The sequence below is a fragment of the Porcisia hertigi genome, chromosome 5 (assembly GCF_017918235.1).
Source record: "Porcisia hertigi strain C119 chromosome 5, whole genome shotgun sequence".
Classification (NCBI taxonomy): domain Eukaryota; phylum Euglenozoa; class Kinetoplastea; order Trypanosomatida; family Trypanosomatidae; genus Porcisia; species Porcisia hertigi.
Window position 1 is genome coordinate 35120 of NC_090564.1, and position 23803 is coordinate 58922.

The 23803-nt window shown below is 55.3% G+C and overlaps 7 protein-coding genes across 7 annotated transcripts; all 7 read left to right on the plus strand.

Annotated features, from left to right (window-relative positions):
• Nucleotides 1-1809: 1809 nt before the first annotated feature.
• Nucleotides 1810-3720, plus strand: JKF63_07339 (uncharacterized protein; the record flags this gene model as incomplete). The annotated part of the gene is made up of 1 exon (XM_067903278.1): nt 1810-3720. One exon carries the CDS (start codon nt 1810-1812, stop codon nt 3718-3720), a length of 1911 nt encoding a protein of 636 aa, XP_067759588.1.
• A 3622-nt stretch (nt 3721-7342) lies between these two features.
• Nucleotides 7343-7714, plus strand: JKF63_07340 (uncharacterized protein; the record flags this gene model as incomplete). The annotated part of the gene is made up of 1 exon (XM_067903279.1): nt 7343-7714. The coding sequence occupies one exon, from the start codon at nt 7343-7345 to the stop codon at nt 7712-7714; it is 372 nt and encodes a 123-aa protein (XP_067759589.1).
• Nucleotides 7715-8420: 706 nt separating this feature from the next.
• Nucleotides 8421-9413, plus strand: JKF63_07341 (uncharacterized protein; the record flags this gene model as incomplete). Its single annotated transcript, XM_067903280.1, has 1 exon — nt 8421-9413. The coding sequence occupies one exon, from the start codon at nt 8421-8423 to the stop codon at nt 9411-9413; it is 993 nt and encodes a 330-aa protein (XP_067759590.1).
• A 1954-nt stretch (nt 9414-11367) lies between these two features.
• JKF63_07342 (uncharacterized protein) lies at nt 11368-12687 on the plus strand (the record flags this gene model as incomplete). Its single annotated transcript, XM_067903281.1, has 1 exon — nt 11368-12687. One exon carries the CDS (start codon nt 11368-11370, stop codon nt 12685-12687), a length of 1320 nt encoding a protein of 439 aa, XP_067759591.1.
• Nucleotides 12688-15581: 2894 nt separating this feature from the next.
• On the plus strand, nt 15582-17612 carry JKF63_07343 (uncharacterized protein; the record flags this gene model as incomplete). The annotated part of the gene is made up of 1 exon (XM_067903282.1): nt 15582-17612. The coding sequence occupies one exon, from the start codon at nt 15582-15584 to the stop codon at nt 17610-17612; it is 2031 nt and encodes a 676-aa protein (XP_067759592.1).
• Nucleotides 17613-19419: 1807 nt separating this feature from the next.
• JKF63_07344 (uncharacterized protein) lies at nt 19420-20751 on the plus strand (the record flags this gene model as incomplete). The annotated part of the gene is made up of 1 exon (XM_067903283.1): nt 19420-20751. The coding sequence occupies one exon, from the start codon at nt 19420-19422 to the stop codon at nt 20749-20751; it is 1332 nt and encodes a 443-aa protein (XP_067759593.1).
• A 1208-nt stretch (nt 20752-21959) lies between these two features.
• Nucleotides 21960-23603, plus strand: JKF63_07345 (uncharacterized protein; the record flags this gene model as incomplete). Its single annotated transcript, XM_067903284.1, has 1 exon — nt 21960-23603. The coding sequence occupies one exon, from the start codon at nt 21960-21962 to the stop codon at nt 23601-23603; it is 1644 nt and encodes a 547-aa protein (XP_067759594.1).
• Between the last annotated feature and the right edge of the window lie 200 nt (nt 23604-23803).

The following is a 23803-nucleotide window of genomic DNA, read 5'->3' on the forward strand; positions in this document are numbered from 1 at the left end:
TTCCTTCCTTTCGCTTTTTTTCTCTGACTAGCGCCTGTCTTCCCTTCTTTCATGTGAATTACCTGAGAAGTTACGACGCCCTTTCAAATGAAAGATAAGTTCTTGCAGTGTAAGTCTGTCAATCAGGGGGTAATGTGGGGCACCTGCGTGAGAGAAAAAGTACACTAGCGCACTCGCGTGTAACATGCATTGACGTGTGCACTTGAAATCGGAGCTTTGAAGGGGATAGAATAATGGGCGTGTACTGCGGTCTGGCCTATGCCCGAATCTTTTCTCGGAGCCGGCGACATTGTATGACCCCTCTTTCTCTCTTCTCTGTCCTCGCCTCGAGGGATACTGGCTCTTTCTATTGGACACCGTAATTCGCTGAGGTATCAAAAAAAAAAGGTGACCAGGGATGTTGCACGGCGTCCGCGTTGCGCGTCTTCGTCTCCTGTGAGCGCTTTTTTTGTTGTTGTCTGGCACACATCTCTTCCCCTACATTTGTTCCTCTCTCAATGTTTTCTCGAATTCTAAAATCTTGTGCGTCCCACAACCAAATACACACACACACACACACGCCGCGACACATCCGTTCGCATACTCCCATCACACACGATTGGTGTGTGTCTATATGGCCAATCGTCCCCCTTCCCCTTCGCTTGATCACCCCGTTACCTCGAAAAGATTTCGTTTTACTCTTCTTCCCCTGTTGCTCTGGAGGTATTATTATTGTTAGTTTTTCTCACGCTCGATTTCCCTGCCGCTTCTCCTCCCTTCAAACACAACCCACTGTATTCATTTTGTGTTGGGGCCCGTGGCCACCGCCAACCGGTTGCGGGACACAGAGTATTGGAAATCAAGAGACGATCACAGGTGGCACAACCTCTTTTTCATTTTGTTTACCTGTATCTTCCTTCACCCCCCTCCCCCTCCTCCCTCCCCTTCCTCACCACCCCCGTCGACGAATTCCCTCAACGGCTTCCCCCCCCCTTCCCTTCCCTCCCCTTCCTCGCCCTCCCCCTCCGCTTTTAGCAGCAACCGTCTATGCCTTTGATTTCGTTTCTATGATCATTCCTCGTTCCTGCTAGTGAAGAGAAATTTCATTTATACACATCGACACCGAACACGCGTCCACGCCACATATCCGTAGCATACCCGGCAACGCCTTTTTTGTATTCAACCCCCCTTCTCCCCCCCCCCCACCCACCCCCCAACAAAAAGAACGATATCCCTCACACAGAGACAGCGTTCTTCTAATCACCGCTTACCTTTGACAGTACAAGACAAAACAGAAAATACAAAGTAGCGTCAACAGGGTTCCCGCCACTTGTGTATCCCTCTACTCGTGCACCGGAGCGAAGAAGTACTGCACCATCTTTTATTGGCTGAGCAGACGTGCCTTCTTTACTATTCTACTTGTTACCCGTATCTTGTGTAGTTCAGTGCTTTGTTTTATTCCTGGCGCGTGTGTGGTTTTTTTTTTTGAGAAGCGCAGACCAGACTACTTCCAGACTTTTCTGTGTGTGTCCCGAGGGTGCACTTGTGGTATTTGCATACGATAACAGAAGCCACGGTCCACAGTCTCGTTGCTCGGGTTGGCGTCTCTTTGACTGCACTGGCTTTGCTGTTTGCTGCTGTTGAGGTGCTGCTGCGTCCACCAGTCGAGGGAATCGAGGAAATTCCAAGGAGAACGCGCCTCGCGTGACAGCACCCGCTTCTTTATTATTGTTACTGTTTACGCTTCATCACGGCGCCGCCCTCGTAGCCGTCGAGAAGCGCAGCTCCCCCCCCCCCGTCTCTTTGTTGTGCAGGTTTTTTTTTTACGACATGGACCCTCCCCACGTTCCCCCGTCGCCGCAACAGGCGCCAATCGAGGCCCCTGGTGGTCACCATCCTTCTGTGTCGCTGCGCACAGAGTCTTCCATCTCACTGGAAACCATCCAGGCAGTCACAATCAACCGTGAGAAACTCTCGGAGTGGCATCACAAGATCCGTGCAAAGCTGTTCTCGATGGTGTCCGGCTTCTTTGTGCGCTGTCGAGTGGAGGATTCGGTGGATGGGCGGGCTCTGTACAAGGTTGGTCGCATCAAGAACCTGAAACCGGACTGGTCGGTCGAGCTGGACCTCCTCACCACGGAGGAGATCCGCGCTGGTCGGAACAACACCAACTACGACTGCATCAGCAATGCCAAACTCTCTGCCGCTGAGTGCAACGCGTGGCTATCTCGCGTGTCAGCAGACCTGCTGCCGGATATCACCTCCACCATCTACCGCATGGAGGAGCGCATGTACATGCTGGAGTCTATCATCTTAGCTGAGCCGGCGTTCCACAGCCGTCGCCGCGATGATCGTCGCCGTGATGAGCAAGCTGCCGCTGGCGTCCCACAACTGCCAGATAAGTACGTCTTCTCTCAGAACGTACTGCTCTGCGAGGACGACTACGTCAGTCTGCCGCAGACGGTAACCATTGTGGATCTCTTCCAGAACGCCGTGGGCCCCAAGGGCGTGGCCGAGCCGGACACCCCACGCGCCGGGTGTGCCCCGGTCACGCGCACCCGCGTCGGTGACGAGGCGGTCGCGAGTCACAGTACAATGATGCAGCTGCAGGATATGCGCAACTACATGAACTCCCCGACGCAGCCACCAGTCGATCCGACGCGTCTGATAGACATGATCCGTCGTGCCTCCAACCCCTCGCACAACAATTTCACCTACGATAACCTGCCGGAGTTCTGCAAGTTGGTCATCTCTGTGTGCGGCATGTGCCGGGAGGTGGTGGCGAAGGAGCCGCTCTTTGTGCACCTCAAGTCTCCCATCACCGTGTTCGGTGACATCCACGGAAATTTTGCAGACATGGGTTACTTCCTGGAGAAGGTTATCGCTTTCGATGATGTGATGCTCAAGTACACTATGCAGAACCTTCTCTTTCTCGGCGACTACGTCGACCGTGGCGTGTTTTCCTTGGAGTGCGTGATGTACCTCTTCGCCTTGAAGGTGATCAACCCCTCCAAGGTGACCTTGCTTCGCGGCAATCACGAGAGTCCGGAGGTGAACGGGGACATGGACGTGTACGGCTACAGCTCTTTCAAGTACCAGTGCCTGGACAAGTTTGGGCGTGACCGCGGCATGGACGTGTGGGTGGCGGTCAATGAAGTGTTTCAGTATCTTCCCGTGATTGCCGACATTGACAAGAAGATTTTTTGCGTCCACGGAGGCCTACCCCAGTACTCGGGCGGCGAGGACAAGCGCCTCGAGATTCTCTCCGACCCGAACTTCCCGCGCATTCCGGTGGTGCAGTGTGCCGACCCCACCAACGTTGCGCAGCGCATGATGGTAAACGACCTGCTCTGGTCTGACCCTGCGCCGCCGGAGCAGCAGCTTGACCGCTACGGCTTCGGCCCGAATCCCCGTGGCCCAGATATCAAGACCTTCGGCTCTCGTGCAGTGGACATGTTTTGTGAGCGGTACAATTACCAGTACATCTTCCGTGCGCACCAGGAAAAGGCGGATGGGCTGCGGCTCTCTGACAACGCACGTGTTGTCACGATCTTCTCCACGTCTGACTATGCTGGGCACCAGAATGGTGCGGGCTGTGTCTTCGTGGCGAATGGAAAGATGCGCATGGCTATCAAGAAGCCGCAGCGGCAAGAGACGCAACGGGACACCAAAGGGCCGGTGTTGCCGCGGACGTTGTCCAAAAACGCGCCTGGTTATGTCATGCGCCTGAAAAAGCCGTAGTAAGGCTGCTCTCGCTGCCTGGAGCACAGAGTGGGAGAAGTAATGGGGTGAAACTTTATGGCGCTTCTTATCCCTTTTTTTTTGCGTCTCTGGGGCATGGGTTGTCTGTGTCTGTGTGTGTGTGTGTGTGTGTGCAGACGTGGGGTGCCGCCACACTATGGTTCTTCTCTGAGAATGTGCATATCTGCGCACTTCTTCACGTTCGCCACCGCCTCTCCCTCCAAATTTTCGTTCCCAGGCGAAAAAAAATTTGCTCCGAGCGCACACACAAGGTTATCTTGGTACCTGAGTGGCCGCACCACTGAGTTCGCTCTTCGCCACACCCATTTCCTTTTTTTTGTGAGACCTTTTTTTTAATGCTTGTCGACACAGAGGTCCGTATTTTGCTTTCTTGCTGTTGCTGGTTTCCCCACAGCGTATGTACGTTTGGCTACACTGCTGATTTTGGCCGTTGATCAGTTGTTGTACTCTTGGCATGTCCGTTTCGTGTTATATATATTTCGCATGTGATTTTGCTTTCTTGGTTCGGTTGATTCATTTTGCTGATTCCACACGCCTCCCCTTCTCCCCTTGCCGCGCATGCGCGCTTCCGTCTCTCCGTCGTCCGCAACCTGGGAGCGTCTGCCACGCGCTTCGAGACCCTGCGCTTCTCCCGTGTCCCCCCTTTGTCGATGTGCCTTTCACCCCCCACCCCCCCCCTTCCCCTCCTCCTCCTCCGTTTGTGCTCTTTAGAGTTGTCGTTGGGGTGGGACTGGTGTGGTTTCTCTCATTTAAGGGTTTCATACATCTCTCGCCTCTTTTCTCCCCTATTTTTCCCCTTCCTCGCTGACGACGGTGTACCAGAGAACGACGGGCAAGTATGTGTCTGTTTGCGCACAGGGGGGAGGGGGGGGAGGATAGTGTATTGGAGAGGGCACCTCACGCGAAGGCATACACCCTCCCCCTCCCCCCCCTCCAATTACGTGGGCGTTGGCGTGTATGTGTGCCTTTTCTCTTCTGTGTACTGTTACGTGCGCCTTCTGGATCTTGGGCGGATGTGGACTGGGGGTGTATCGGTGAAAAATGAGGCCCACCGCCTCCCACCTTCGCTTCTCTACCTATGTGAGAGGAGCAGGTGCGCTCTCAGCAGGTGGGCAGGGAGGGAGTAGGAGCACTACAGCACCACATCGGGGAGGAGACAAATATGCGTGCCGTGAGAGAGGTTCAGCGAATTAATACCGTGGCGTTATCATCGAGGTCTAAGATAAAAGTGAAGATGGAGCGAGGGAATCAGTCGGAGGTGCACCGATGGGTGCGGGCGCCTCCCCATGCCCCATTCTACGCATGCGGCGACCCTTTATGCAAAACCAAAAAAAAACATCTGCACTGTGCACTGAAGGCACATCTTCCTCGTTTTTGAGGGGAGACGCAGTGATCTTGGAGGGTTGGTGGCATTGGTATGTAGAGCAATCGTTTAGAGTACTCCCGTGTTTTTGTTTATGAATGTTGTTATATATTTTTCAACTCTCCCCGCCCATGTTCTCCCTTTTCATTTCTCGCCTCCCCTTTTTTGTTTTGTTCGGCTTCTCTTCGGTCGATCTTTTTTGTATTTCTTTTTTCTGTTTTGAATACCTTTAATTTGGTTACACTGCTAGAGGGTGGGCCTCGTTGGACTGATTCTCATCCATGTTGTCTCCTGTATTGAGATTGCGGCATAAAGCACGTCCGATGTCCTGACCAGGTATATTGGACTGAGCTGCGCCAAAAAAGGGGGAGTGTTGTTTTGCCTTGTTCCCCCCCCCCCCCGTACCTCACCTCCTAGACCTCTCCTTTCGTTGTCTTGTTTACTGCGGTGTATACACACATACACATATGTATACATATATATATGTGTGTGCGTACACAGGAAGGATGGTCGGCGCCACTTTTTGTTCCCTCCTTTTCTGTCTTGCGCGGGGGGTCGGCTGCCTACGCAAAGGCGTCTGAGTGTTGTGTGTTTTTATTTTTTATTTTTATTTTTTGTGGGGGGGGGGCGGGTCGGGTCGGGTCGGGACGAAGCGTACGCTTGCAGGCAGGGGCTCAAGGAGAACAACTTGACCCGGGAGAAAGGACTAAAGAGTATGTCCTTGTATATGCATCTAGGCAAGTACCTGGAATGGGGGGAGGTGTGAGGGGAATGTGGTTGACGATGTACACTGTTTCTTATGGAAATCCATTGCCTTCTCACCCTGCGCGTTGTTTTTCCCGTTTCTTATACCAGCATGTGAAAAGAGTCAGATGGATGGATAGAAGACTGCCATTAGTATGACACAAAGCGTGCGGGTTTGTAAAGACGCGGTTAGGAGGTGAGGGATAGATAGAGGGAGAGGCAGAGAGAGAGAGGGGGGGGGGCGTGACGTCCTCTCTCTCTCTCTAGCCGTTTTCTTTTTTTTCCACTCGCATTGGCGCCTTCCTCAACTTCTTTATATCTTTCCACGTGTGTGTGTGTGTGTGTGTGTGAATGCCTGTAGTGGATGATGGCGACTGATGATGTGGCTCGTGGTTTCTAATCGTGTTTTTTTTCCTCCTCCCCGTTTCCCCTCATTTTCTTTTTGTTTTTCTATTATCCGCTTCTCCATCGAAGCGTCCCCTTTCCTTGTTCCAGCCTTTCTCTCTCATCCCGTTGCCCACCACCCGCCTCTCTTTATCTATCATTCATACCCATGATTATTTGTTCTTGCATGCCTGTGTAGCCTTGCATGCGTGATGTTCTTCTCTGTGTGTCTCTCCCCCTTTCTCTCTGCTTCTTCGTGCTTAGGCGGAGGCGAAGCAGAACGAAAAATATTCTGAAAGGGAGAAGTCAGTAGAGCCGTTTTGTTATTTGCTCGGGAACGTGTATGCGTGCCCGGGTGGTGGTAGTAGTTCTGGGGTGACGGTCGATGTTCAGGATGTCAAGTTTTTCTTGAGGATCTTAAAATTACACAAACAGCAGAGCCTCTTGCTCATATGTGAGAGATAATCAGGGAGTGATACGTCCCGCAATGCGCGCGCAAGTGCCCATCGCTAAAGAGGGGGCGGGGGGATGTATGGAAATAGGCGAAAAACTCAGTGCAACTTATCTGTCGACCGTGTGCGCTAAGGATTCGTCCTAGAAGTGTGGGGCATGAGGGGAAACCAAGTATGGCAATCGCAAGCAGATGCGCCGAGGCCATGCATTGCCTTGGGCTGTGGCGTGCGTATCCATGGACAGGTGCGCATTGGCATCGGTCAGTACGAAGGTGTACTTCACACGTTTTTCCAAGAAGGCCAGACGCGTCTGTGGCGACGACGACTGGCAATGCTGATGTGCAGCTGCGTCCATGAGAGATTACGTTGCAGAGGATACTGAAATGGGGGTATGCCTATGCCACTTCCGTCACTTCCGTCAGGGTCTCCTCTGCGGCACATGCGCCGGCGGATCTCCACTTGTTCTCCTCTCTCTCTCTTTTCGATGTATTCATGTACTGTCCGTCAACGGTAGAAGCTGCGCACGGATGCGAAGTAGTTCGTTGTTGTTGCTGTACTTCCCTTAGCGCTCTTCACTCGCACATTTATCTCCCCCGCGGGGACGCGTCTGTCTGTCTGTGTGTGTGTGTGTGTGTGTGTGTATCACACTCTCCCCGCCATGCAAACGTGTCGGCTGCTGTGCCTGCAGTTTCTCCTCAACACCCCGTTTGACCACCAGCCTATCGCGGTCCCTAGTGTGCCAACGGCGCGTTCGGTCATCGAGGACATCATCCCGCCCAAGTCAGAGCTTAGCCGTGTGGATGAGGTAGGGCTTCTGCTGAAGCACCTCCCCGCAGCCTGCGACAAGGCGAAGCAGCTTCAACATGACGCCCAGTACGCCAGTCGGTACTACCGCGCCCGGTTCAACCGTGGCACCCAGCTGCAACTTAAGCATGCCACGCACATTGCTGCTCTTTCAAGCCCAGCGGAGGTGCAGCAGTGGGCACGCAGCCGCCTGTACCCCATCAGCAATCCCTTCCAATGCAAGTAAAAAAGGCATACTCCCTGGGCTACCCGAGAGAGAGAGTGTGTGATTGGCTTACTCGACGGGGTTCGGCAGTGTGTCTCGCATTCTTAGGCCTGCATCAGCGCACTTTGCACGACTGCGGCAATCATGACCGCGGCGTAACACAGGCCTCGAGAAAAGGGAGGGGTCAGTCTGTTTGTCGTGATGCGCAGGAGGACTCCTCTTCTTCACCTCCCAACTCAAGCAGAGCCGGTGCTCTGCACACCAGGAGGAGGAGGAGGAGAGGGGGAGCACCCAGGCTAACAGAAAGAGACGCGCATAAAACGTGAAACAAAGATGAGGGAGGCTTAATTCCAGCACTGACGTGTGTGGACTGGAGAGGGAGGTACGTGTGTCCCCTCCACAGAAAAGAGTACGGCTGCTCGTCTGTCCAGACCGGCCTGTGCTGCCTTTTGCCGTGGACCAAAAGGGTGGGGCGAGTTAACCGAAACCGTCAAAGGCGCGGCTCTACCCGCTCTTTCTGTCTCTCGTGTCGCTGATCTCTGGCGTGCGCCTGCTGGCTTTTCGCCTTGTGTGTGTGTGTCTGTCTGTGTCACCCCTTTTCCCCCTTTCCCCTTTACACCCTCTTTCCGTTCCCCCCCCTCTCTCTCTCTCCCACCGTTTCAGTGACTGATTCTTGAGATCAACGCCCGTGTGCAGCTCGGATTTGGTCCTCACTCGCACTCGATATATGCTGCGCCGCACCTCGACACAGCTGGCGCCGGTGGCGTCCGTTGGACTTGCTGTCGTAGGCGCCGGCGATAGCACCTGCCAGAGAAAGTCACTGCAGCGACTTCTTCGTGTCCATGACGAAGGCGTTGCAGCGAACGCTCAAGGCAGCATCACAGTCACAAGCACTTACGATGTGGAGAGCGCCCTGTACTACGACCAGTACAACATGGCCGTGCTGCCGTGTGTCAGCGGCGGCGCCGCGCGGCATGCACTTCGGACAAAGCTCGTGTCATCCGGTGCGGTCGCCGGCGTCCAGGAAAGGCTCTTAGCGCCATGGCAAGGCGAGGGTGATCGCCGCGTTGTTGTCTTCGGATGCCGCAGTGTTGCGTATCTCACGCGGCAACTCCTTGCCGATACGACGCATTCTTTTCTGATCGTGGACTCCTCGCTGAAGGAGTTGATGGGGGCCGCCGCAGCGCTTACTCCAGCTTTTGCTAAGCGGGTCTTTTTTCTGCGTTGCGAGTCGATGTTTACGTGCCTGCAGGTGTTGCAGCCAGAGACAGCGGATGTGGCGGTGGTGCCAATGCCTGTGCCCTTTTGGTCCAAGCACAGTAGCCACCGGCGGCTCGTGCACTTCGACTTTTACTGCGCGGCTCACCGTGTGCTGAAGGTGCGAGATGGGCCTTCAGACCCTCGCGGTGTTGTCCTCTTCACGGACTGTGAGCCCTACGCGGCTTTCATGATGGAACATTTGGAGGAGGCGAAGCTGGTAGTGCCATACACACGCAAGAATCCAGTCCAACTCTTCCAGCGGTGGCTGCCACAAGACGAACTGCTGCGGGACAGCGAGAGGGGTGTAGAGCGGCGCCGTCACGAATTCCCAAAACAGCGCGAGGAGGAGGTGGTCGCGCTGGCAGCCGCGAAGAGTGGCGGAACGACACCAGACGCAAATCGGTTACTGTCTGCCTACGACTACTCCCGAAAGTACTACCGCAGCTTTTCAGAGGAGTAGGTACAGCAGACACGTGGTGTCTGACGCCTCTTCCCCCCCCCCCTCCCCCCCTGCTCACTAATCTCTGTCCTCTGCGTTTTTGTTTTTGCTATTTGTGCACCGCCCACTGCTTGTACTGCGGGTGCAACCCGTTTAGATGCAGGATGCCGTTGCCCCTTCCTCCATTCCCCCCGCACACACACACACACACACACACCAAATACCAAACGTACATACATCATCAACGACAAAAAATATTCCACGGTTGTTCTTGTCCACTTTCTCTGCTCGCCAGTCTGCGCACAGCGAATCGACTTTCTGTTGGCGTAGCGAGTGCGTTGTTGCTGCGGCCCCTCCCTGTTGAACTGCCTGAGTAGCCTAGCGGCATCAAAGGCGATGGGAGTGATGACGGCGACATGTGCGGTGTGCAATCTTGGTGCTTGATCACATTTAACAGTAAAATACTAGCTCCAGTCCCACACAGGGAGAGAGGTACGCGTCTGTGCGTACCCATGCACACGTAGAGGAGGGGAAGAGGTATTGCGGAGATGCAGTACGTCCCCCCCCCTCCCGGTCACCTTCCCCTCACGTTCTCTTGTCATCATCTACTTGCGAGCTGGGGATGATGGGGGGACGGGGGGCATTACCACGCAGAATTTTGTATCAAAGCTGCACCTGAACTGGTCATTTGCAGTTGTTGACCATTTCTGCGCAGTGTGATTGTGTTCAGTACTCGATTCGCAAAGCATCACTTCACCTCTTCGTTTCCCCTCCCCTCTGCATCTCTCTCTCTTGCTCACACATCCACACCCACGCGTATTGCCCTCGCATATTCTACCACCCCCCTCCTTCCTCCCTTATCGCTCTCTCGACATGCCGCTGTGTCCGGTGTTTATGTGAGTGTGTGAATTTGTATGTATACATGTATACATACAAATGTGCATGTACGCATGTATGGCTGATGCATCTCCTCCTACCCCCCCCACTTCACTTCACCCGTGTTATATAAAACAACAACGTCCCCTCCCCCCGCTCTATTTACATAACGAAAAAAAAAACATCTGGCAGAGGTTTCGCCTTCCACACGTGCAGTCAACACACGGTCACCTTGTCCATTGCGGCAACTAGAACCACCACTGCCGACGCTACGCCCTCCCACCTCCCCATTTTTTTCTGATTACACTCACGTCGCTGACCTCCCCCATCTTTCCTCCTCCCCACGGGCTCTATTAGCTACATCACTCACCTTCCCCTTGTCTCGTCGCGTTACTCGAGCTCGGCCACTGATAGCGTCTTGTCTTTTTTTATATTAACTGTGTGCGTTGCCGTTGTATCTGACGCCATTGCTAGCCTTACTCTGGCTCCTGCCGCACCTGTACGTCCCCCATACACAGTCCACGTCGTCGTCGCTCAACCGCCTTTTTTTTTCCGGGTGCCTCACAGCGCCCCCCTCCCTTCCCTCTCACCGCGGGGCTGTGGGTTGGCGCATTCGTGAGTGTTCACGTATACAGCTCCGTGGTGGCTTCAGTCCACAAGCAAAGGTGAAGAAAAAGTGAAAAGAGTTTTCTTGAGGTGTGCGTGTGTGTGTGTGTGTGTGTGTGTGTGTGGTCCCGGAAGGAGAGCGCGTCTTTCCGTCCTGTTCGCGTTGACTGGTGAGATCGTCTACGTATGTATATTCGGCAGATTGACAGGTTCCCTCTTTTTTCTATTTCCTTCCACATACATTATATATATATATATATGTAGTATATAAATATATAAATATATATATATTTATGTGTGCCTAGGTATATATAAAAAAACATATATATATATATACACATATACAGTGTATATCTCAGCTGAACTCCCCTCCTTGCGTGGGTGTGCACCTTTTGTTTGCGTGTGCGATTGTGCGGAATAACCAATTTTGTTTTTGTATAATCCTTCCGTTACGTTTTTGAGTGCTGCTTTTCTAGTCGAATCTCTCGCCATCATGACGGCACTTCCGTTCCCGCTGATCGAAGACATTGGGGAGTTGTACATGCTCGATGACATCTACGATTTCCTCGGCGAAGGCACATTCGCCACTGTGTTCAAAGCGGTAAGCACAATGAACCGTGGGGTCGTGGAAGAAAATCAAACAGTGGCGCTCAAGATGATCGCCAAGCGCAATCTCACTAATGAGAAGCTGGTGCGTGACGTCATCAACGAGGTGCACGTCCTTCGCCAGACAAAGCACCCCAATTGTGTGCGCTTTATTGAATGCGTGCAGACGCCGGTCTACGTCATTATTGTCACGGAGTACGTCGAGGGAGTCGAACTTTTTCAAGCTCTCAAAGAGCAGAAATTTACGGAGGCGATGGTGCTCAATGTAATGCGACAGCTGCTGAGTGCGCTTGCCTACTTACACAATACGCTGCACTTTGTCCACCGAGACGTTAAGCCCGAGAACGTCATCCTCGCCACACAAGAGACTCCATTGCGAGTCGTCCTTGTCGACTTTGGACTTGCCCGCAGCTGCGAGCGGAGGCGGCCGCGCATCTCCCGTGAGTTCGCTACGCAGTTGCAGCTTCAGCGGCCGCTACCAGTGCGAAACATGTCTGTCGAATCGATGGAATGTGACAGCCCAATGCTGGCGACGCCGTGCGGAACGCTCAAGTACGCTGCCCCGGAGACAGTGCAGTCGATTACACAGAGTGCCCAGCTGTCCACGACAAAGACATTACTGTCGCGCCTGGATGTATATGCCGCCGGCGTCATCATGTATGTCATGCTGAGCGGTGCGCTACCCTTCAAGAACTTCGCCAACAAGGCGAGCTTAGTAACTGAGATGCGTAACTCGCTCACATTTGACGGACCTCGCTGGGCCGGCATCAGCCCCGAGGCGATCGACCTCAACAGAGCGCTTCTCAACTTCAACGCCGTTTCCCGTCCACGCGCGGCCGAGGCGCTGCAGTACCCGTGGTTTAAGATCTACGGCAGTGCCTTGCTGTGTATGTCCGCGGAGGAGGCGCATCTGACACCAGGTAGTCCCCTGGAGTCGAGTATTTGCGAGCGTGGCGCGATGACCCACGCCTTTGAGGCAATGCGGGCCACCGAAGATGCGCTGTACTACAATGAAGAGGAGATAGCGCCATCGCAGGTGCCAGTGACAAACCATGGCGGCTTGCGTACGCCGAATAGCCGCTGTGTCAGCGTCCCGTTTGGCACTAATCCAGTAGCAATCACGAATAGCAGTCACAACAACAACACCACCGCCCACACCACTGCCACCACCCGGACATCACAGTCCAGCTACTTTGACTTTGTATGAGGGCCGCAGGAGTGACCAAAAGGGAGAGAGGGATTCACAGCACTGAAGCAAATGGAATTCCTGTCCTCTCCACTCCTTATACCCTCACACCTCTTTTTTTCGTTGTTGTTTGTTTTTGCTACGACTGTTCATCGCGTGTGCATCACCGTGTATACATTTGTAAAGGCTTCTATGCTTGTCTGTGTGAGTTTCTGTCACATGCTATGGGTGAGAGAGACCGTGCCAAATGGGGCTTAGACGTGCTCACAGGTTCACTGACACCCCTCTGGTAGTCTTTTTTTTTCACCTCATCCTCTTGTTTTTGTTTCTAGACCAATGGGATATTGCGAACGGTGTGTGGTGGGTGGGGGTGGGGCAGCAGTGTGTGTGATATGAGACTCACACGCAATATATCCGCTACTTAGGCCCCTCAAATGTACATCTGAAGTCTCTCGGTCTCGGTTTTAATGAGTTTATTTGGGCAGACGGCACAGTGCTCAACTCGAGGGGTGGCACATGTCTTACAGTTGCGTGGGCGATACCCCGGGGAGAAAGAGAGGTGGAGAGCCTGGGGAAGTGATGATCAGGGGTACCCCGGTAGGAACGCCGGCGGAGGCAGATGTGAGGCATGGAATTCTGTTCTGCATAGGAGGGGAGAGCGGGGGTGGGCTGTTCCCGCTCGATTTGTGTGTCCACCCTAGTTGGTTTCTAGAGGCAACACATCCACGAGGAGAAAAGGAAGAGGGGGAGGGGAGGGGGGGGGCACTCTTGCTGGCCAGTGTGCATTGTGCTCCTCTCTTTCGCCCCCCCCTCCCTCCCCTTTCTCCTCATCTACCCACCCATCACTCATAACTATTACCTCCCCCCTCCCCCTCTCCAGCTCCCTTCATTATATTTTTCTGTTCTCGGTTTCTTTGTTTCTTCAAGGGTGTTGTGTTTCCTACTTCTATTATATGGATGTGTGCGCGCACATATATATGCCTCACACTTTGCGCGTGCGCCGGGTTGCATCTTCCCCCGAGTATATAGTGAGTGTATGTGTGCTTGGCGGACGTGTTGTTGACTCCGAGGACTGCAGATTTACAGGGATGTTCTGCGCCTCAGAGAGAGTGCTGCGCGAGTAGATTGGGGGAAAGAGAGAGAGGCCGATGAACATAATGTTTTAGACACGTGTTGCGTACTGTGATATTATTTGGTTGTCCACGTCTTTTTTTTTTCGCAGTCCGCTTGTCGGCGGAGCGCGTGTTTGTCTTTGTGTGTAGTCCACTTAGGGCACCAGTGCCTTGCCCTCCTCGCTTTTCGTTCTTCAAGGCGGCCCTCATACTCCACCCTTCACCCCGGTCTCCCCCCCTTCAGTCAAATTTGCCCTCTTCTTTTTGTCACTCCTCTTGGCGGAGAAGAAGATGGGGTGGGGGGAAGAGGGGCGGGGGGGGAACGACACACTGCAGTGTGGGACACCACGGGGGCCCAGCAGAGCCCCCCCCCCTCCGTGCAAAGCTCAAGGCGTGCGGCCCCCCTCTCCTCTCCTCCCCTCCCCCCAGAATGTCATTTCACATCTGGCGGTGGCAAAGTCCAGCGCCTGGGCTGTAGGGATGGCCGATCGATGTGCCGTTGCCAACGTGGGTGGCCAGGTTATGCATTGCGTTTGCATCAGAGGGAGCCATGGCGGTGGACGTGCTTGCGCCATCCACGTGATGGGCCCAAGTGTCAGCGTGACTTTGACTCATTGCCCACAATACTCACTGAATGCTTTCGGTGGAGCACAAGCGACACTCCCCCCCCCTCTCTACGCCTCCCCAAGAGATGCACCGCGTGGCGACCTGCATAACGAGCAGGGCTGTGAGACGACGTGCGAAGTGTGTGGTGGGGCAGGGTTTGATGGAGAAGCTGTGCTCAGATGTCCAAGTCGGCATTGCTCCACTGCGTCTGTTCCACACTGCACAGCACCACGCAATAGGCCTCCGGGTACTCCGGGAAGAGACGTGTGTGAGAGGGGTAGCGTTGTGCTTACATAAATGTTGTACGGCGGTTTGTATACGCCACAGGGAAAGAAGAGGCGTGTGATTATCGCGCTCGCTTGTCCAAGCTGTCCCATACGCACAGCACTCACAAATGTTTTTTTTTTCTTCATCGGCTTCTTTGTGTATGTGGATGTGTATGTCTGGCGATGGGCGGGCGTACCGTCCTTCTCTTCCTCTTCCGCTTTCATCTTTCATTTGCTTCTCTGCGCCATCCTTTTTTAATTGGCCTCTTCTTTGTATATGTGCGGTTGCTGCGACCCCCCTGTTTTCTTCCGAGGTTCATCTTTGGCACACTCCCACTTCCCTGCGTCCCTCCTTCCACGGTTCTTTCTCCTGCTTCCCCCCCCCCCCCTCCCCCTCTAAAAAAAAAGTCAAAGGAAGACATGAAAGAGGAAAAGAGGGATGCCTCGCATGGGTCACCAAGAAGGACGTGCACACACGTGGCCTGCTGCGTGGATCAAAATGTGACGGAGCAAAAAGAAAGGTGGTGTTCGTGTCAATGCCGCGTTTTTCGCCGCCGACCGTTCTCTGTAGCCTCCTCCTCTCTTTTGACCTGACAGGGTCGTCTGGAGGTTTATCAGTCTGAGCGTGGTCCCTTCGCTGCCGAACTCTCTCTATGTGTGCACAAGTGAAGAGTGGGACACATGTCTGCGTGTGCTACCGAGAGATGCCGTCGACAAACGCGCTCCTCCGACTTTTTTTAAACCTATATGTTCGCTTTGTACGGTACGCGCTGAATCGCATGCTGGCGTCTCCTCTCATCCCTCCCTCCCTCCCTCCTTCCCTCACACACACGCACACGCGCAGAGTTCTTTTTGTTTTGTCCCCACTCTCTTCTTCACCAATCTTTTTTTCGCTTGTTGTTCGCCGGCATAGCCTCACTCTCCGCTAAAGATGGTTCGACGTGCCCGCGAGGAGGATGAGGCGGCAAAGCCGCGCCGCGTGACGAAGCTCGCCAGCAGCAGCGATGACGATGAGCCGGTCAAGGTGTCGAAGGTATCTGCCAAAGCATCGATCCACGATGACGCTGTGAGCTTGAAGCGTAAGCGCGCTGAGGGAAGCGCCAAGGCTACTGCATCAACAGCTCCTGCTGCTGCTGCGACGACTCCAGCGGGACAGGAGGACGAGGAGGTGCCGAACAACGGCTGCGCCGCCACTGCGCGTCCCTTCTCCGAATTCGAGATGAACCCAAGCGTCGTCAAGGCTCTGCAGTCGCGTGGCATAGAATCGATGTTTCCTGTCCAGGCACTGACATTCAACGCTATCATGAAGAATGTGGATGTCCTCGTGCAGGCCCGGACCGGCAGCGGCAAGACCCTCGCGTTCGGTATTCCCATCGTGGAGCGTCTCCTGAAGCTGCCCAGCCACCTCACCCGCGGCCGTGGCCCTGCTGCGGTGATCTTTTGCCCTACCCGCGAGCTGGCCATTCAGGTACAGGACGTGCTGAGCGGGATAAGCTGCGGGCTCATCGTGACGGCTCTATATGGCGGCGTCGCCTACGCCAACCAGGAGCGCGTGCTGCGCAGCGGTGTCGACATTGTAGTGGCCACACCCGGTCGCGCGAAAGACTTCCTGGAGAAGGGCACGCTGCACTTTGACCGCGTTGTGATGGCGTGCCTGGACGAAGCCGACCATATGCTGGATATTGGCTTCAAGGACGACATTGAGCTGTTGCTCTCTCAGGTGGCCGAACAGAATGGCTCCGTCGGCGCGGAGAAGCCGGTCCACCAGACGTTGCTCTTCTCGGCGACAGTGCCGGATTGGGTGCACAACAGCTCCTTCATCGCCAAGGACAAGGAGTTCATCGACATGGTTGGCAAGGAGGCGGTTCGAACGGCGAGCACAATAAAGTTTTTTCGCCGCAAGTGTAACTTCAGCGAGATCTCTTCTATGCTGGCGGATCTCATAAAAGTGTACAGCGGCGCCCACGGCCGCACCCTCGTTTTCACAAATACGAAAAAGGACTGCCACGACCTCTCCATCAACAACACCAAACTGGACTCGCAGTGCTTGCACGGTGACATGCAGCAGGAGCAGCGTGAGAGTACCATGAAGAGTTTCCGAGACAACAAGTTCAGCGTCCTCATCGCAACTGACGTGGCTGCTCGCGGACTTGACCTTCCCATGGTGGACCTTGTCATCCAGTGTGCGCCACCCAGCGACATTGACGCCTTCATTCACCGTGCCGGTCGTACCGGACGCGCCGGCCGAAAGGGCGTGTGCGTACTGCTCTACCAGCCCCGCGAGGAGTACATTGTCGAGCGCATCGAGCGCCATGCGAAGATGAAGTTTGACGTCTTGCCAGCCCCCACGCGAGAGGAAATTCTGAAGGCTGTAGCCCGCGACGCTGCCGAGGACCTGGCGCGTGTTGAGCGCCGCGCAACCGACCTCTTCATGGATCAGGCGGCCGAATTGTTGAAGGACGCGGACCCTGTCGAGATCCTTGCCTCAGCACTCGCCGTTATGAGCGGCTACACGACGAACATCAGCGCGCGTGGCCTTATTACGGGTTCCCCGGGATACGTCACGGTGCAAATGTCGTCAGACCGCCCGCTGCCCATTCCGGTGTACTCCAGCATCCTTCGCAACAACCTCGGCGATCACCTGTTCACTAGGTGCCGGGACATCACGCTCTTGCAGGACGAGCCGGGCTGCGTCTTTGACGTGCTGGAGCAGTTCGCAGAGCAGGTCACGAACACGCCGATGCGCGGCATTACCTTTCAACAGATCGAGGTCCTTCCTCCGGTCATTGCGCGTGAGCTGAAGAGCGGCAATCGCGGCGGCAGTTACAACGGTGGTCGTGGGGGTCGCGGTGGTCGCTTTGGCAGTGGTGGCTACGGTGGGGGTCGCGGTGGCTCCTACCGCGGTGGCCGTGGTGGCAGCCCCAGGGGTGGCCGTGGTGGCGGTTTCCAGCGGCGCTACTGATGTGCAAATCTGCCGACTTCGAAGGACTGGTGGTCAACGGGCCTTGGTACCTGAATGCGTCTGTGTCCTCCTCTTCACTCCCCATGGCGGAGAAGAAGATGGGGTGGGGGGAAGAGGGGCGGGGGGGGAACGACACACTGCAGTGTGGGACACCACGGGGGCCCAGCAGAGGCCCCCCCCCCTCCGTGCGAAGCTCAAGGCGTGCGGCCCCCCTCTCCTCTCCTCCCCTCCCCCCAGAATGTCATTTCACATCTGGCGGTGGCAAAGTCCAGCGCCTGGGCTGTAGGGATGGCCGATCGATGTGCCGTTGCCAACGTGGGTGGCCAGGTTATGCATTGCGTTTGCATCAGAGGGAGCCATGGCGGTGGACGTGCTTGCGCCATCCACGTGATGGGCCCAAGTGTCAGCGTGACTTTGACTCATTGCCCACAATACTCACTGAATGCTTTCGGTGGAGCACAAGCGACACTCCCCCCCCCCTCTCTACGCCTCCCCAAGAGATGCACCGCGTGGCGACCTGCATAACGAGCAGGGCTGTGAGACGACGTGCGAAGTGTGTGGTGGGGCAGGGTTTGATGGAGAAGCTGTGCTCAGATGTCCAAGTCGGCATTGCTCCACTGCGTCTGTTCCACACTGCACAGCACCACGCAATAGGCCTCCGGGTACTCCGGGAAGAGACGTGTGTGAGAGGGGTAGCGTTGTGCTTACATAAATGTTGTACGGCAGTTTGTATACGGGAGAAAGAGGAGGGGGGGGGGACACCGCCGCCGCATCACCCTTTCCGCAACGCGTACGCCTTTCTCTCGCTGGATACGGCAAGTGATCTTGGCCCCCCCCACTCTTCCTTGGCCCCCTTCCCCACCTTTTTCCACACAGACATAGCCACACGGGAGGAGGACTTCGCTTCCCCTTTTTGTTTTCGTACGACTTCCCCCCCTCCTCCCACCATATTTGATTTGCCTTTTATAAAGAATTAACGTTTGTCTTGCATGAGCAGGATTGGAGGAATGGGCGCATGTTTTTATGTTTTGTTTATGTTACCTCCCAACCTCCTTGAAGTAACGCTCCTGGTGAGGGGGGAGTGAGGTTGAGAGTGAGGGGGGGGGATGAGGGGAGCGGGTATGCCGTGGAGGGATTGCGCTGCCCCCCCCCACCCACTTCGAGTAAGCGGTGCATTCAGAGAATGGACCCTAAAATCAAAGTACCGTAATGCAACGAAGAAAAAAAAGAATGACTCGGTTACGTGGGATGAGAGTTTCTGCGGGATTTGGTCGCCCCATTATCGCTCTTCTTACTATTCTCAGGGGGTTACTCCGGTGTGATGTGCAGTACCGCACGCGCGTCGCGAGGCAGGCACACACGCGCCCAGGTATGTCGGCGTTGGGGCTTTTGACGGGCTTCACCTCCCGTGGTGGACATAAACAGCCGCATCGATGGTCTTTTTTGTTTGTAGTTTGCCAGACTCTCGCATGCGGGTACCTCCATTCTCCTGAGAATCTTTTCACGATCCGAGTTGACGGTTGCCGCGCTCCGTGCTAATCCTCTGCCACTTGCCTCTCTGTCCTCCCTCCCTGGGTCTGCTCTTTCCTTCTCTCCCCAACGCCTGTTACTGAGCATCTGGACGGAATCATCGGCACACCATGTGCATCTCCACAGCAGTCGTCCCTGCACTGCGGCGCAAGTAGACTTCCTTAACTGGTAGACGTGCACACGTCTGCCCACGTTACCTTCAGAGCCTCACAACATCACTTACGATCACCATTCTGTAGAACTTCTTTTCCACACGCACAGGACAACCCGCTGCCACATGTCAGGGGGCTCACGCAAACGGAAGGAGAAGGTGCCCGCACCGGGCACCAAGCGCGAGAAATCCACCAGCTTCTACACAAAAAAGAAATGGAAGGCGGTGCTCCAGGAGACGCGCCTCAACCTCGCTGGTCATGCTCTCGGACCACGTGGTGCTCTTATAGTCGGCACAGCCCTCTTCAAGAATACATACGTCGTGTCCCTTGACCTGAGCCAGAACGATCTCGGCGATGAAGGTGCAATAATGATTGCTAACATGCTGCGCATCAACACACATTTACAGACACTCAACTTGTCCAACAACGGCATCACGGATATCGGCGGCATCGCACTGGCGAGCGCGTTCATTCCCAACGTCAACCCTTCGGGCCAGCCAGGCCAGTGGAACCGGACGTTGTTTACACTTATTCTGATGGGCAACCGTTTCGGCGATGATACCCTCCTTGCTATGGGCAACGCCGCGGCTTGCCACCGTGACTTGAGCCGCGTGGACCTCTCGTGGAACGCTGTCGGGCGGAACGGTCCCAAGTGCCTCATGCGCGCCTACGAGCGTAACCCACTGTGTGTCTATCAATTAGCCGCGAATGAGCTCGGTGACGAGGGCACCGTGTCCCTGTGTGACGCGCTCCAGCGCTACGGTGGCAAGAGCCAGACAACGTTAAATCTGTACAACAACAGTCTTAGCGCCACTGGGGCCGAGGCCGTTGGTCGACTACTGGTGAACTCCTCTATTCTGCAAGATGTGAGCCTCGCAGGGAACACGATCGGCTTTAAAGGGGTGCATGCATTGGAGCGTCACTTGACAGACGCCGCCGCGATTGCGAAAAACTCTTTGCGCTACCTCAACCTCAGCGATAACTGGATTGGTGACGAGGGTGCGGGAAGCGTAGCGGCTATCATCAAGGCTGACCTCCCCTCCCTGGAGCGCCTCGATGTGTCGAACAACAAGATCACAGATGTCGGCGCTGCCGCGATTGTCAATGCAGCTCTGTACAACACGCACATGCTTCTGCTGAACTGCCAAGAGAACCGTCTCGGCGCCAAGGCGGTGGCCGCAGTGATGAAGCTCATCAACGAGACGCGTACACTGAAGTCGCTCAATTTGGTCGGGTGCGTTGACTCTGCCGAGTACCGGCGCTCTCTGACCATTGCAGTAGGCGAAAACGAAGGACTGCACGTTGAACTAGGCCCGAGCCCGGAGGAGGCGAACGGCAGTGGGAGCACGCTCTACGTCGACAAAATGACTGAGTATCTGCAGATCCTGGCAGACCAGGAGGCGCAACGGCAAAAGGAGAACGCCTCGGCGCGGAAGAAGGCTGGGAAGGCTCGCTAGCAGTGGAGGAGTAGGGCGTAATGAAGGGTTGTCACCGACGGTGTGTATGTGTTTAGTTAAGCAGCAGCAGCACGGCTAACAGCTGAGAGACGGTCCATCCTCTGACCCACGCTCCGCCACGGACAGATGTATTCGACGCCGCCTTGCCCCTTCCCGCTCCGATGTGTTTCTCTGTTTTCTTCTCACCGCTCTTTGTCCCCCCTCCTCCTCCCCCCAACACAATTTTCGATGTAACCCTCCACTCCCCCTACACACACACACACACACGCATTCAATCCTCTCTTTCCCCCTGCCCCCCCCCCCCCCTTCCCCCTCCCCTTCCCCCAGCCTTGTTTCCCGTGGAAGGCATGGATGTATGTGGATATGGGGTACCGCTTTTTTCTTGTTGTTGAGGGGGGGGTGTTTAGCGCAGGCATTTTTAGGTTTTGTGGAAAAAGGGATTCAACTGTTCGCCGTGCGTCCTGCTGTGTATGAACTCGACTAAAAGGAGAATGATTGAAGAGGCATGAGGCACTTGTCCGGGTAGGCCTCACACCCGAAGTCGCCACACACGCGAGGGGGTTTGCCATGCGTTTGAAACCCTACATTTTCGAGTGTATCGTCTGCGGAGCGTCTGCTTGCGCGCGTTCAGGGCTCACTGATGCGGGTATCCGGTTTCGGATGGGTCATGTCACCATCGTCATCTCGCCTCTCTCCTCCTCTCAAGCCCCCCCCCTATTCACTTGGTATCTGCGATGATTACATCCACACATGATGCATATATATGTGTATATATATATACGTATGCCCAGAGGAGGATGTCGAGATAGCCCACCGCTTGTGTCTTCGGTGATTTTTCTGTGGCCGTGTGCGTTCACGCACTAAAGTCCGAGGCACCTCCGAGGAAGCACACTGTGCAGAGATTGTGGACGCCCCCCCGCCTCTATTCTACCTCTCCCTCTCTGGCTCCATTTGAGCGCACACATACACACATGGGCGGGGGTTCTCTGGTGAACTCACACAAGGCACGTGCACGCACGTATATACATAAAGTTCCATGCATTTATTAGGTCATAGATCTTGCACCACACGTGTACCGCCCCCCCCCTCCCACACACACCCGCTGTGTGTCATCGATATATACGCATATATATATATATTTATGTATATTTATATAGACACAGAAGCTCTTTTATTCCCCCCTTTCGAACAAGCGCCTGGTGTGTGCGATGCCCATCATTAAAAGTCGCGTCCGCGCCGATGAAGTCCACGCGGTGGAGGAGGCGCTCGCTGCTGCCCATCGTGATGTCCATGCACTGCGGCAGCAGGTGCTTAAGCAGCGGCAGCAGCTGGACGAGCGTTCTGAACACAATACGGCACTTGCAGCCGCGCTTGAACAGGCGGAGGCAGACCTGAAAAAAGAGCGTTGCCGGATCACGGAGATGCAATCAAGTGCAGAGATGCGAGAAAAGAGGCACCGAGAGCAGATGAGCCGCATGAGGCAAAACGCCTCCGTTCTAGAGGAGATGGTCCAGGCGTCTAGGCGAAGCGAGAGAGAGCAGTCGAGCTCATCCTGTCGTCGTCATTTGAGTGCCTGCAACACCACAGCGAATGCCGCAACGCAGGCTGGGCCCTCGACAGAGCTGCACAGCATCCCGGTTAGGCTGGCCAGCTATGAGGCACTAAACTCCGAAAAGACTCTAGAGTTGTTGCGGCAGCCTCCTGTCTCGCCATGTAACAACATTGACCAGGTGCCGTGCCGTCTGCTGTATAGACCCTCTCCAGCGGCCATCCCGCCGCTTCCAGCGCAAGCTCTATACTGGCAGGAGCAACTACTTATTTCCAGTCTCTGTGCCGTGGAGGGCTTCAGCGAGGCGCAGCAACAGTTGCGTCGTTGCCTGCTCTCTCCGCCAGCGAGCACTTCACACGCTGATGGGGTGAACGTGGCACTCCCTGAACCACGGCCATTTGTAGGCAGCGCGTTCCTCGGCACTGATGCGTATTCATGGGGTCGGCAGCTCCACCGCCTACAGGCGCTCTTTGACGAAGTAGTGCAGGCGGACGCAAAGCTTATCAGCTGTTTACTTCTCGAAACGCGGCAACAGAGCCAGCGGGTGCACGACCTCCAGGAGCGGTGGGTTGAAGCGCAGCACATGGTGCGAGATGCGGAGACGGTGCTGGACGAGGCAGCTGCTCAACTGGCCAGCAATGCGCAGGAATTGGCGGTATTGCGCCAAGAGTGTGCCACCCTGACAGAGATGCAGGCAGAACTGCAGGCGCAGCTCACCAGCCGCACCCGCGAGCACCAAGCCGCCGTCCTTGCCCTGCATCTTTTTCAGGAAGCACAAGCGCGCAGCACCAAAGAGCACTCCAACCCAGAGACATTGGGCACTACGCGTCTCACACAGGCTGCGGATGTCCAGCAGCAATATAGTAACCCCATACAGAAGCTTGAGGCAGCCTTACTCGATGAGGCGCTGCTGATGTCCACCACTGCAGCATCGGTTAATTCTGTAACATCCGCCAAAGAGCGGGTCGCCTCGTTTGTGAAGCAGCTGAACACTTCTGCTCATCAACTTCAAAGCGTACCGGCCAGTCTTCCCAGCGCGACGCCGTCTCCGGCGCTCGCCGCTCCCGCCGTAGCAGCGGGTGATCGGAGGGCTCTGTCGTCAGTCGTCACCTCGCCGGAGTTTTTTTCGCCAGGGGCGTCCCCGTTGGTGCACTCGGCCTGTGCCTCCTCCTGCTGTCCTCTATTCGGCTGCGACAACTGCCAGAACCGCTTCGACCTCACCCCCACCGCTGACTTTCGACGAGCGGGTGTTCCTGTCGGACATCGCACCGGCGACATTTGTGTAACACGGTGCACCTCGTGACGCGAAGAAGGCAGTCGATCGCTCAGTGTCGTGCACTCCACCCCCACCCCCGCCTGTTGACCATGCGCGAGGGGTGGGTTGGTGGGTTTATTTTTTCATAGCCGCTGTATGAGCACTCACAGACACACACATACATGCATGTATAATGTATCATACATGTGCACCTCATCACATTCTTGAAGTAGTTATCACGCAGTGTT